This window comes from Notothenia rossii (assembly GCF_949606895.1).
Source record: "Notothenia rossii genome assembly, chromosome: 5".
Taxonomy (NCBI): Eukaryota; Metazoa; Chordata; class Actinopteri; order Perciformes; family Nototheniidae; genus Notothenia; species Notothenia rossii.
Genome location: NC_136903.1, coordinates 10213545 through 10227034, shown reverse-complemented (window position 1 = coordinate 10227034; position 13490 = coordinate 10213545). Strand labels below are relative to the sequence as shown.

General features: G+C 39.1%; 1 protein-coding gene across 1 annotated transcript; it reads left to right on the top strand.

Moving 5' to 3' along the window:
- The first annotated feature begins 7048 nt into the window (after positions 1-7048).
- On the top strand, positions 7049-9022 carry LOC307038387 (cyclin-dependent kinase inhibitor 1C-like). Its single transcript, XM_079679772.1, has 3 exons — positions 7049-7756; positions 7911-8028; positions 8486-9022. Exons 1-2 carry the CDS (start codon positions 7231-7233, stop codon positions 8024-8026), a joined length of 642 nt encoding a protein of 213 aa, XP_079535898.1. The 5' UTR covers positions 7049-7230; the 3' UTR covers positions 8027-8028; positions 8486-9022.
- Positions 9023-13490: the final 4468 nt, after the last annotated feature.

Below are 13490 nucleotides of genomic sequence, written 5' to 3'. Positions count from 1 at the left end.
TGAGGATCATCCTTTGTACCCGCCCATCTACTTCCGACCCATCGGACCCCGTTTGAATTGTGCCATGATTTACACATGTTTGTCAATCTTAAAAAAAAATTTCCATGTAAAAAAAGTCACAGTTTGTCGTAAAACTGTTGAAATATAAGACTATGAAAAATACGCCACTAGAAAGACTACAAATCCCAGAGTCGCGTAAGTGAGCACGTTAGTTAGCATTACAGCCTTAGCCTTGTAATTTTTATTAGCCTTAACATTAAGTAACATTAAGTAACCCAAAATGTTAAACAGTAAGAGTAGTATTCATATTTCGTGAACCCTTTGAAGAGTACTGTCACACCGGTGTGATTATTATTATATAATACACCATTTAAGCCCGGATGCCCCCGGGGGAGACATGCTAACGCTACATTAGCATCGGCGATCTTTTTCTACTTCATGCTATCTGCACAAATGGTTAACATTGAACATTAAAAAGGTCAGGCAGTTTAGGGAGAATCGAAGGAAGGCAGGCAGGCAGGCAGCTTTGCATGACATTCTTCTGGAAGTGTTTCATTGTGGTGACAGTGATTCTTTGGCAAGACTGTAGTGACGGCCATCTTTGTGACGTGTGTTGTTGTGCGAGACCAGAGATGTAGTTCATTGAGCAGTTTCACACAAAAAAAGTGTTACTTCACAGTTTTACGGAGAAAAAAAAATGTTTAACTTGCAAAATTATCTTTTAAATTGAAAAACCTCACATGTAATTTGTGGCACAATTCAAACGGGATCGAAAGATAACTTTTCTCTCGCCATTGACTTCAATACATAATTTTTCCGAAATAAGGTCCCATGGAGGTCCACCGGATAGGGAGGGACTTCGCCTCTCTATACGATTTGTGTTCAGCAGTGGATGGGTTCATGTTAAAGTTTTGCTATATTGCTCTAACAATAGGTAACGTACAACGAATTCAAGTGTTTAAGGAGTTAAACTGCTAAAATAGTTGATCTAAAACTGTCACAACATGTTTTGGGTAATTTGTATGTCATCACTTCCGTTCATACATGATAAACAAAGAGATGAGCAATGACGGCATTTAATAAATAAATAGGCTACTTAATGATTTATTCAGTATTTTAAAAATAAATATGATTATATTTTATATATTTTAAAATACAAATATTTAAAAAAAATACATCTATATAAAGCAAATAAATCTATATATTTATTAAAGCAAAGAAATTCACAATTTTAGAAAAAAAGTTGCCGAATGCAGTCAGCGTCCATATCTATTATGTATTTGTTATTCAGTAATTGAGCATCAAAAAGTAGTATCAGAAAGAAAAAGCTATCCCGTTTTTCTTACTTGTTTTTTTACACTTTTTTTCTCATTGCTTCACTGTGATAGCTGACCCTTTGAGTTTATCTTGTAAGAAAGTACAGAAAGAGAAAGAAAAGCGTGTGTATAAATAGCTTTGCATCACAACTCTGTGTGCCATGTGTGTCTGTGTGTAGTACCCACAGCCAAAGGCAACATGCTCTGCGGTCAGGATGAGGCCCCCGGAGAACTGAGAGCTATAACGGCCACCCTCATAAACTGTGAGAGCAGAGGTTTAGTTATTGTAAAGGTAAATGGATGACAGGAAAAGCCCAAGGCCTTAAGTATTTGTCTAACTCAGTTTATAATGTTTGACTGCATGCCATATAAAACACTTAGCATTCAAACACAAATAACCCTTAAAGGGATGCTGCTCCTTTGAAGACATTTATTGTTTCAAAACAAAGAATATATGTTTTTTTATATGTTTACATCTCTTTGATTCAGAGCATAATATATAAGTCTTTAAATCCCATAACAACAAAGAAATGTTAAAAATGCAAAACATTCACATTCACCTTTAAATGAAGCTATAATAACAGGAAGAAGAGATTGAGCCTATAGAAGGGACAGCACCACTTTACAAAAGTTAAGCAAAGTCTTATCTTGAAATGAACAGCGCTGGTCTAGCACAAACAGTGCAAAGCTTGCAATCCATCATTCATTTTAATGTAGGTCTTTGCTTCTGCTGAAGTAGTACAAAAACATTGAGAGTTATGTTTAACCTCTGAATAATTCTGTTAAGGTTAAACTGTATTTCAGAGCTAGTTTTGGACTGTAAAACATCTCCCTACGATTCACAACATCCACCACTTTTATAACTGCCGGAAAATAGACTAACTTGAGGATTAAGGAGTTCTTAAATGCTTTGTAAGAAAGAGAAAATACACTTTTTCCTACCTTGTCTTACAAAAAGAAAACACAGTTTGCTCTGTTTTGGGGCCTGTCACATAACAATATCGGATGGATGCTGGCTTTCTGATTTTGTTGTGAAAAATATGACATTAGTAAATAAAAACAATGGCAACATGTCTAGGTTTAAACAATCAAAACATAGGTTTAATAAAAAATCATAGATGTAGCCGGAGGGCTGGTACAAGAAACTCTAATGACATAAATATTGGCTAAAGTCTATAATAAAATTGTGGTTCAACATTGCTTTAAATCAAAAGACATACATGGGATTTTAAGGTATTAGAAAAGTTGTTACCACTTTACAATAAGACTACCCTTATAAAGGATTCATAAAGGGTTATGAATTAGGTTGTAAACACTTTATTTATCATTAAGAACCATTTATAAACCAGTTCTAACATAGTTTTCATACATCAACATAGGCTCACTATTTGGCAAGAGGACTAAGCCTTATATTGGCTACTTAGCGAGAATCAACTCAGTGAGCAACAGATACCAAGGATGCTGGTTGATGAAGAAGACGAAGTAAGCTAGGTAGCCAATATAAGGCTTAGCAGTACAGATAAATGTGGGCTCACTATTTGGCAAGCAACCGGTCACAGTCGCCCTGTTTATCTCATGTGTTATAAAAGCTTATCAATGATTTAGAAAGTGTTCACAACGTAACAAACTATTCGTAAACCCTTTATAAGGGTAGTCTTATTGTAAAGTGGAACCGAAATGTCAACATCAGATTTTGTGTTAAATAAATGAGCTTAAAATGTAAATCAATCAGTTTTCTGTCTGTGTTTTCTCTCTGCACCACTAAATGCAACAGGAATATCTAATGAAATAATCACGTGTATGGGCTCACTGCTGTTAAAGGTTTTTCAAAGGGTCTGATGAGATTACAGATAAACGCATCATTTCGATGGAGTGGATCATTGGGTAGGAAACAGTGGCTAACTCATCCGGGAAGACACTGTAGTGGGGTGTGACAAACGATGGCCAACTTCAATTGAAAGGCAGCACGCAGAACAAAACTGCTTTATGGGTTTAGCATACGGTTTGGGGATCAAATTACCATTCATCCTGCTTCTGAAGGGGCCTGCGGGGATGCCTGCAGCCCCCCTGTCACATCAAAGGGAGGAGTTTGTTCAAGGTATTGGTCTCCGAGGGGGTCAGGGTTTCAAAAAGGTCTTGTTACTATCTATTTAAGAAAAGGTTCATAAGTAAGTTCAATTGTATCATATATACTGCAATACAAGATTAAACAATGTATTTTTAATGTCAAACCTTTTATACTGTGTTGTACTGCCAAAGTTCAATTTGTATTCACTTTTACATTGCATATAAAAATGTCCACACTGTGTCCACTTCTGTCAAAGAGCAAGATACACCGGGCGTGGAGGCCACCTGCTATTGCTGGAAAAAGAAAACTACTAGTCTTTGTAATTGTCCTATTGAAACAAACCATTCACCAGGTCATACTTGCAAGTTTACCCTTAATTGAAAGAAGCCGCGCGTGTGTGTGTGTGTGTGTGTGTGTGTGTGTGTGTGTGTGTGTGTGTGTGTGTGTGTGTGTGTGTGTGTGTGTGTGTGTGTGTGTGTGTGTGTGTGTGTGTGTGTGTGTGTGTGTGTGTGTGTGTGTGTGTGTGTTTAAAGATGAAATAATCAAACCGCTGCATGTGGCCAGAGGACATCACTTTAGTTGACTGACCTGCTGCTCCAAAAAAAAGCTGAGATTATCCTTTCTCTTTGCATGTTCATGGCCTCTGTCAGAGAGCAGGCTTTAGGAGCAATTCATCGTTCTCTTGTCAAGGCTAATCAGTGACTAGTGTGAAACTGAGTAATGAGATGAGACAGGTAAGTAAGATGGTTTTCTGTACAAGAATAGTTGAATGTCAAAACAACACCACAGATTCTGCTGATCCTCATGGCCTGTGATCTACTTCATTGATTACAAGGAAATAAGATTAAAGTGGTTACTTTATTTAATAATGTATGAGGTACAATTTGCTTTCTATGCATACACACAGTATAATACTTAAAAAGACCATTGAAAAGGCCATGTTAGAGTTTTACCACCAGAGGGAGCCAACACACAACCCATAGAGATGTCTGACTGCCTTGATCACCGAGAGATGATCATGATGAAGGTGAAAATGATGGCAGAGATCATAGCTATGTGTGGCATTAATCAGAGCTCAATTTAAGAGATCACATATTTTAATCATATACTTTTGTGATTTAAAGAACCACGAAAAGCAAAGAAAAATACTATAAATGCATTTGAAAGACAAAACGAGGTGTCTAGCAGTGTTCGTCCAAAAGGCATACAACGCTAATAGCTGGTTAAGGTTTTGTACTTACCAATATTTTTTGATGCAGGTTGTGTTTTATTATTCATTATTAATTACTTTAAAGAGATATTGTGCGTGTGTGTGTGTCTGGGTGCTGCTTATTGATATGCTTCTGTACATTAATTTCTATCATCACTGATATCTGAATCACATGACCTACCTGAGGGATTAAGCATCATCTGATAAGGGGACATTACATTATGAGAGCACCTGACCTTGTTTGTTTGTTTGTTTGTTTGTTTGTTTGTTTTTAGCCTTTATTTAACCGGATAAAATCCCATTGAGATCAAACAAACTCTTTCAAGGGAGACCTGCAAAGTTGGTTACACATGAAAACAGAAAAACAACAGAAAACAAAAAGGACACCATACAACATAATTACAGGGTTACAATTTACAAACCTATCGACATTGACAGGTACCAAGATTATCATATTGCATTGCATCTAGCCGTGCTTTAAAATGATGCAGCAGAACCAAGATGCTCAGTTTCAGTTCAAGCTAGAGGAGCTGCGCACATAAAAGCTTTCGTACCTAAATCAGTCCTACTTGGCAAATGTAACAAAAACACATCCTGAAATCTTACCTTACATGTAACAAGTTCATTACTGTATTTTGGCAGGGGATCTCTCACTTAAAGTCATGTGACTCTTTAGCAACTGTCACATGTCAAATGTGCCACAGCAACCTGACTCTCATGTGACATCATGATAATGCCCTGTAAACAATGAGTCACAGGTTGAAACCCAACGACAGCCACAGCGTTTATAGAGCAGCAATCATTTTTACATCATGATCAATATATTTCCATTTGAATATACAAAACACACATTTCTACAGTAACCATTGAAAGATTTAGAGGCCTTATTGTCTAATGCACAATAGCTATAGCTAGAAAAGGAAAACCCCAGGCTCCTCAAAAAACGCACCATAATAGACAGAAAAGGTATTAATATACAAATATTAAATGATCTGCTACTCTTGACTTACACAAATAGTGTGCTTTGATATTGGGGGTTGTAGCATATAAATTGTTGCCTTTGAATTATTAACTTTGCACACTTGTTTTGTTTTGTGTATTATTGTGATACTCTAGTGATATATGTATTTTCGTCTGTGAACTTGCATATAATTTAATGTTAATGTTAACTTTCTATTTGTATTATATTTGTATCTTATTCTAGCCTATATGTTTAACTCATGTGTAATGTTTGACAATACTGCTGCTGTGACAAATAATGTTACCATTTTGGGATGGATAATGATCTATCTATCTTTGAACAAGCTCATGGTGCAGTACCACATTTGAACCACTGAGGGTCACTGTGTACCTTTTATTCACTCCCAAGGCGTTGCCTGTCTGTCCTGACTGACTGAGTTCTGAGTACAACAGACTGAAGACATTATGGACTCAAAGTTATTAATGGCATTGTTCTGATGTAAGGACAGTTATATTTTAACCCTCAATTAACGTAATGTAGATACTGAGTAATGATGCATGCATGACCAATAATCTATTCCACCATATCTAACCAGTAATTATCCTATCGCGTGCACACACATTAGAGGTGACAGCCTGATTGTGTCATGGCTGCAGTGATTTATAACTTTGTGGATACCCTTACTTTTCCACTGAAACTGAATACCTGTGTTAATTTAGTGTAATATGCCATGTCTTGCAGTTGTAATTTACTACTTGACATGATTACAGCTTTTGTTAAATAGTTTAAAGCTGCTCAACACTTTTTTGTATCTGTGACCTTGCCTTGGCTCTTTATTGTTGTTTACTTTGCTCACGTGCGTAAAACCAAAGCAGCTCTCAGTGCACACGGCTCAGTGAAGACGCTGTATGACCCGAGGAGCTCACAATGTTATTGTGGTGAGAGAAAAAAAGGGAGTATTGAGATACGAGGGTGCGTGTACTATATCGATAAACTTTAAGGGGTCAAACATCGGACAGAGAATTTAACCAGCAAGGTTACATTTTTATAAAGTTGTTTCTCATTATTATATTGGAGAAAACAAATACTGAATTAGATTTGTAAAATGGTTCAACAACCATTTGGTGCTTTCGTGTAACATAAAACGATCAATGTTAGTCCATTATCGAACACAGCAGCCATTGTGAGGAAGAAGGAAATTAAGTCCGATAATAGACGCACAACCAGCTGCTTGGTTATGCACGCAAATCCGATCAGAAAACGCAGCTCTATCACCAGCCTGACACTGGGAAAGTCTGCAGAGTGTTATCGAAAGGGTTGACGCTCCGTGAGACCAAAACGCTGCGCTCCGCAAGACGCACAGCCAAATGGGGGTGGGGGTTGTGCGTGTTTTTGGAGAGGGTTGGACTTATTAAGGCAACCAATGAGAACGTCTCCTGAGGTGGCTGCTCTGACAGTGAAGTTGTTCTGAGGTTATATACCCAACATCTTACTAGAAGGTACATTTAAACTGAACTACGTGGTGGAGAGAGTCGTACAAGAGAGGAGAAAGAGGCACATTTTCGGCACCACAACAACAATAACACCACAACCACCACCTGATACTATCTCACCAGAGATCCAACAGCCAAATAGGGCCTTTTGTGTTTGGGGCTTTTTTGGAAAGATTTTGGAGATGTCTAACGTCCAGTTATCGATAAGCGCCCTGGAGAGGCTGGTGGCCAGGAGGACCTTCCCCCTCTACAGGCGCACAACCGTGTGCCGCAACCTCTTCGGACCGGCGGACCACGAAGAACTAGAAACGGAGACGAAAAACAAGCTGCGGGAGATTTATGAACGGGACCAGCAGAGATGGAACTTTAATTTCGAGGCCAACGCCCCGCTGGAAGGGGATTACGAGTGGGAAGAGGTGTCCGTGGAAAAGACGCCGGTGTTTGTTCAGGACTCTGTGCAGAACGACAGGACCAGGGTGCCCGAGACACCCGTGAAGAAGAGGCCCTCTTTGGACTCCGTTCTCCCGGAAAGCCCTGATAATATGGATGTACTGGAGCGCCTGGCTGTTCCTGAGAGCAGCACTCCGTGTCCGGTGGAGGTCAACCAGGAGAACCGCACAGACAAGCTAAACTCAGGGAGGCCGGCGCACAGACAGTGTGTCAGACGGAAGAGCACGACCACCACTGACAACAACACACACATCACAGGTAAATATACAAATAAATACATCTCTTATATAATATGTTTATGCTTTTCGTTTTCATGACTAAACCCCGTACTTTCCCCTGCCTGTCTGCTCCGTGCGTAATTTCAGCTCTAGTGGATTCATGTGTATTTATATATATCTTTTCGTTTCCTCAGAGTTCTTCGTGAAACGAAAAAGGTCTGCTGATAAAAAGACAAGTGAAATGAGCGCTTGCCACCACTCCAAGTCTCCTATCTCTGTGGAACAAACACCCCGAAAGAGAATCCGTTGAAGGTAAGAAGATCTCTCGTGTTTTTCTAAACTGTTCAAATCGACAAATCTTGTTTTATATGTCACTTCTGTTTTGTTACACCTCGGGTTATCAAACTGTTTATTATCAAGAGTCGTGTTGAACCGGATAGCTGCCTTTAAATAAATGATATCAGTTTTTTTCCTGCATTGATTAAAAATGATTACGTGAGCGAGAAAAAGCCCAGGCAGTCTTATCTGGGAGGGGGGGTGGGGAGAGTTGCGGTGGTGAAATCGCAGTAGTAGTGATAGTAGTAGCTGTAGTAACACCAGAGGTTGGGGGAGGGGGATGTGCGTCACGATATGGCGGGAAAAGTCTCGGCTAAAGGGTGACGCCTGCTTACTTCTCCTGTTTCCTCAAAAAGCTGATTGGCTTCTTTACTCGGAATGACTGCTGCGAAATACTCAGAAAACTTACCGTGTTTTTGTTTCCTTTCCTCAGGCGTTTTGCACTACTTGCCTGCACATTTTTGAGGATCAAGATGGGAAAGTTTTTCCCCGCTACTTAAACGCTGGAGAGGAGAAAAACAGCGGACGGTTTGCGGGAGAAAGGAGCCCCATAGCCGACCGGCTGCTCCGGCTCGGTGCGCCCGGCGGAGCGACACCAAACCCGGGCATAGACTCTCAGGACTGAACGGTTTGGAGAGGGAGAGGAAAGAGAGGACATTTCGCTGAATGACTTCTATCCAGTCCAAATGTAGCATTCATGTTGCTTTTGCATACATCCACTCGACAGTGTTAAATGTTTTAACATCTGTGCAATCCTAAATTACTTTAAAAGAATTGTCTACACTGGCCAAAAGTGTACAGCTTTATAGAGACAACAGCCTATACATGTTTATTTTCCGTTAATGTTTATTATTAAGACTATTCTAATTTATTTCTTTGTGTTTCTGAGCCGTTTTTTTTTTTTTCGTACAAGTGCCCTAATTATGTCTTGATGAGATGAGAATAAAATATGTTTCACTTCAACTTTAAACACATTTGTTGGTGCATTTTTGTCCATTTTATTTAGTTCGGCGTACTATATCTTGAAACTGAGAAAAAGAGACATTTATATTGTCTGGTTTCTGCCTCGTGATCTACATTTAGAAACAGCTTTATTGTGCATTTATTGAATGCTTTTATTTCCATTAAGAGTTATAATAGACCTGCCTTTAAAAAAAAAAAGACGATTCATTCTATTTAACTGCAACAAATCCCAATACACACCACCGAGAATCCAGGCAGTGTTATGGCACACGTCCATGTCTCTGCTCCTCCCCCGGGTTGCAGGTATATTTCTGTTCTCGGAGCTCCGCCTGTATATGTCTGCATTGGGCTGTAGTACACCTTGCGGGGGGAAAACGCATTGAGACGTGCAGCTCTGGGCCGCATGGCAGCTGCGGGATATAGGCTGGGATTTAAAGGCCCTTTCGCCTTCTCTAAAGAAGCAGCAGCTGCCTTTGGATCCCCGCTTTGTCCGCCACGAAGAAACCCCCACATCCACCCGCACTCCACTCTAAAGACCCACTCATATACACTGTTTACTCCGCCGTGGATACACCGGGCGTGGAGGCCACCTGCTATTGCTGGAAAAAGAAAACTACTAGTCTTTGTAATTGTCCTATTGAAACAAACCATTCACCAGGTCATACTTGCAAGTTTACCCTTAATTGAAAGAGTGTGTGTGTGTGTGTGTGTGTGTGTGTGTGTGTGTGTGTGATAAAACAAAGGCACATTTCATAATTTCCCTCAAGTTCTCCCTTCGTTTGAATAGATTTGACTATCTGACACTAATGTTTTGATGAAAATGGAGACTTTTGATGGCCAGAGTGACTTTGTCAGCTTCCATGCAGCCATAAGCTCTGACGGGCTTGTTCTGATTCCCAACACAAAGCCCTCTCTGGCTCCATTCTTTCCTTTTTGTTGCCATATGGCAAATCCATGTAGACATAGCCAAGACCCATTCAGTCAGCCGCAGAATGTCCTGCATCAGAGAACAAAAGACACTTTGTCTGGCTGCTCTATTGATACGAATGGACGAAAAAAATATTATAATTAATCTATGGCTATATCCAGCTAATTAACGCCCATATGCCCACGGGGAGCTGCAGGGCCATTCAGTGTAGTTTTAAAATCTCAATAGTTTACATGTTAAAGACAACAGCTGTTCATGTGTTACTTTAATGAAGTCCCTTCTATGTTGGAGACTGGACACATTCAAGGGCTCAAGTCCCCACTCAGAGTTAAAGGGGTCATCTTTCTTTATTTGTCTCTACAGCTGTGCAACTATATCAAATGTGTCCCAATAAATAGAAGTTTAAGTCGCATTCGGTTTCTAAAAAAGGTATTGAATTCTGGCAAATACAAGAGGGTTTGGTTAAGGCCTGAAATTATTGAAGTGATCTTCCCTTTAAACAGGAATTAAACAAATCTAGTTGTATTTTAACCGGTAGGCCTACATTATTTTTCATCAGACCATGCATTATAAGTGAGATGGCCACAGAATATGAGCTTCTATGCCAAGGCCTTGACTTTTGTGACCAGATGGATCTAAACAGTTTAAATTTGGCTCCTTAGAGTATGACAAATGATATCTTAATTCAGTCCTGCTGTATATATGATGTTCATAAAGGAAAGAGATGACAGCTAACATACAGAGCTCATTAGCAAACCCACTGCTAGAGAATATAATGAAACAACCAGCTGCTGCAGGAGAGGGAATCTGCTTCATGAGCTCTTCAGTCTCTCATCTGACCTTTAGCTCACAAACACTGTTACATTTGTGTCTGTCATTATTAAAATCCTCAAATGTTATTAGCTTCAATCAATTAATTAAATCATACCAAAATACTGTGTTATATATTTTCTTATGAGTTATGTATTGACAAAGTACAAATTAAGTACATTCTGTGATCACCTTGCAAATAAGAGATGAAGGTGAGGAATCATTAACAAAAGCAACGTTTGTTTTTCATTAAAAACAACTGGACTTCCTTTTTTTTTATTAAATCGAAATTAAATGTACTTAACAAGATTTATAAAACATTCAATTTTCAAAATAATAAAAAAAACAGACCTCTTTTATTGTATCATTTATTTGAAACCAATAATAAAAAATGTGATTGCCAAAAAGAAACGAATACATCAATATCCATTGTATAGCCTATTTACAATATACATAGTTACATACTCATGTATAAAGGTGAATTCGAAATAAATACGAGTCTATTCGATCGTTATTAATAAATAAAGACGTTATGAGTGACGTAAATAAACCAATATGGGCGATCTTTAAGATTAATCAAATTCAAATAATACGTCTCATGTCTGTGCCTCTGCAGAGTCTGTTTAATCGAACTTTAGTAGAGTAATTAATAACATTGAATACCAACAAAAAAATCGTAATTTCTCAGTCAAATACGTCACTGGTTCTTCCAAAAAATATTTATCTTTTATGAGTCTGACGTAGCAAAAATATTGCGATGCAGCCACTTTGAAATACACGGTGGCTCTAAGGCTTCAGGAAAATGTAACAGCTGAAAACAGAATATCATAGAAAATAAAACTCTTAAATCGCATTTTCCTCTCAAAACACACACTTAATGGGACAGTCTGCAAAGGCTGCAATTAAATATAGAAAAGAGGAAAATCAGCCAAGGAGAATTAGCATTTTCCATGACCATCTGGCATCGGCGCAGGCGACAGGGAACAAAGGCGAGCTGGATGGAGAGGAGAGCGAGTGTGCCATCGCATTGACCTGCAAATGAGGCTTTGTCACCGAGTTAAAGCTCCCTGACCCTCTTTACCCCCCTCACCAAAAAAACCTTCTTTTTTTTTTTTACCTTTAGCGCAACGAATGAAGGTCTGAGTGTGTTTAGGAGCTGCAGATCAAAACAATGATTGAAAGGTGAAAACAACTAAGTCCTGCAGATCTGCTTTTTTAATTGAATCTGTTCAATTATATTTTGATGTTTAAATCAAATTGTTTCCAATGTTTATTTCCTATATTTGGTCAATTAAGGTGAGTTATTAACGTGAAACGAGGCAGCATTAAGGTAATTATTTCCTCTTGCATTTAGGTTGTTCAAAGAAGAAAAATAAACTTAAAAAAGGTGCTTATTTTTTGTTACAGGCTCAGCTTTGACACCCACACGGGCCTGTTGAGCTACTTTACGCCCCAACAGGCCTCCTTTATAATCGTATCGGTGCTATTGTTGCACACGCCTTGAATTTATTTCACAATTTATACAGTTAAAGAGGAAAAATCCGATTTATTAAGACTTTTAATTAAAACGTTATTCCTGTTTTTGTATCTTTCTTTTCTACCCAGACTTGCAATGACACATAGGTGCATGTGCAGTGTGTGTTTTGGGGTGGGTACAGGGGGGTGAGGACTGCGGGTGGTTTGTTTGTGGGATTGTTGAACACCTGTGACCACCCCCCCCCCCCCTCACTCCACTAGTGAAGTGGGCAGGCAGACAGAAGCCCACGTGTTTGCATAAAGGTGATTGTATCCGGAGGAGGGATGTGCTGTGTGTGTGTGTGTGTGTGTGTGTGTGTGTGTGTGTGTGTGTGTGTGTGTGTGTGTGTGTGTGTGTGTGTGGGTGTGGGTGTGTGTGTTTTTCGGAAACGAATTGAAGTTGTGTCTCCAACGAGCCTCAAGAAAAAGTCCTTACTGAAATATTGCATGAGATGAACCATTATGGTCACACATAAACTAAATACAGTAAGTACAACAGAGCTTCTTAAACGTTTATATTGAGTAAAAGGTATCAATTGACTCCCTCAAATATTTAATCATACATCAGGAATAAAACAATTAGAAATAAACATTATTTTAGTGGCACAAAGTCATGTTTAAAGTGTATATTATTGGACTTTAATCTTTTCAAAAATTCGGATAGAATGAGGCAGATCTTCGGTGTATCCTCAGTATTAACAGTTTGTGTATTTTCCCATTGAAATATACACCACATATGTCATGTATATCATGGTGTAACCGGAGCTATTGTGACTTAAAAGAACATAAAGGACAACAAAACAGTATTCCAAAAGGCCCTTTAACCAATATACGCATTTTGTAGGTCAATGTATTTTTGTTTTGTGTTCCTCTATACGCATGGCCCGGTGTTTTTCTTTTTATTCTCTCCTGGGCCTTTTTCTCTTTACATCCACTCAGTATTCATGCTTGTGGCCAACAAAGAGCACGGCTCAATTCGCGCAGGAGGCGGTGTGACAGGGAACTCGTGGCAGCTTTTCAAATATCTTCTTTCTGTCTCCTCCTTTTCTTTGCATCGCGACTTTGGTCTCGGTTGGACGGGGTGAGGAGGGGGTTAATCAGCCTCCCACCTCAATCTCTAATTCACTTTGCTCTCCCCACGCATCAAGGGGATCGGATTTAACACTGGCCAGAAGAAAAGCAGATCCTTTACAATGTTTCACAACGCGATGGAGCGAGCAGC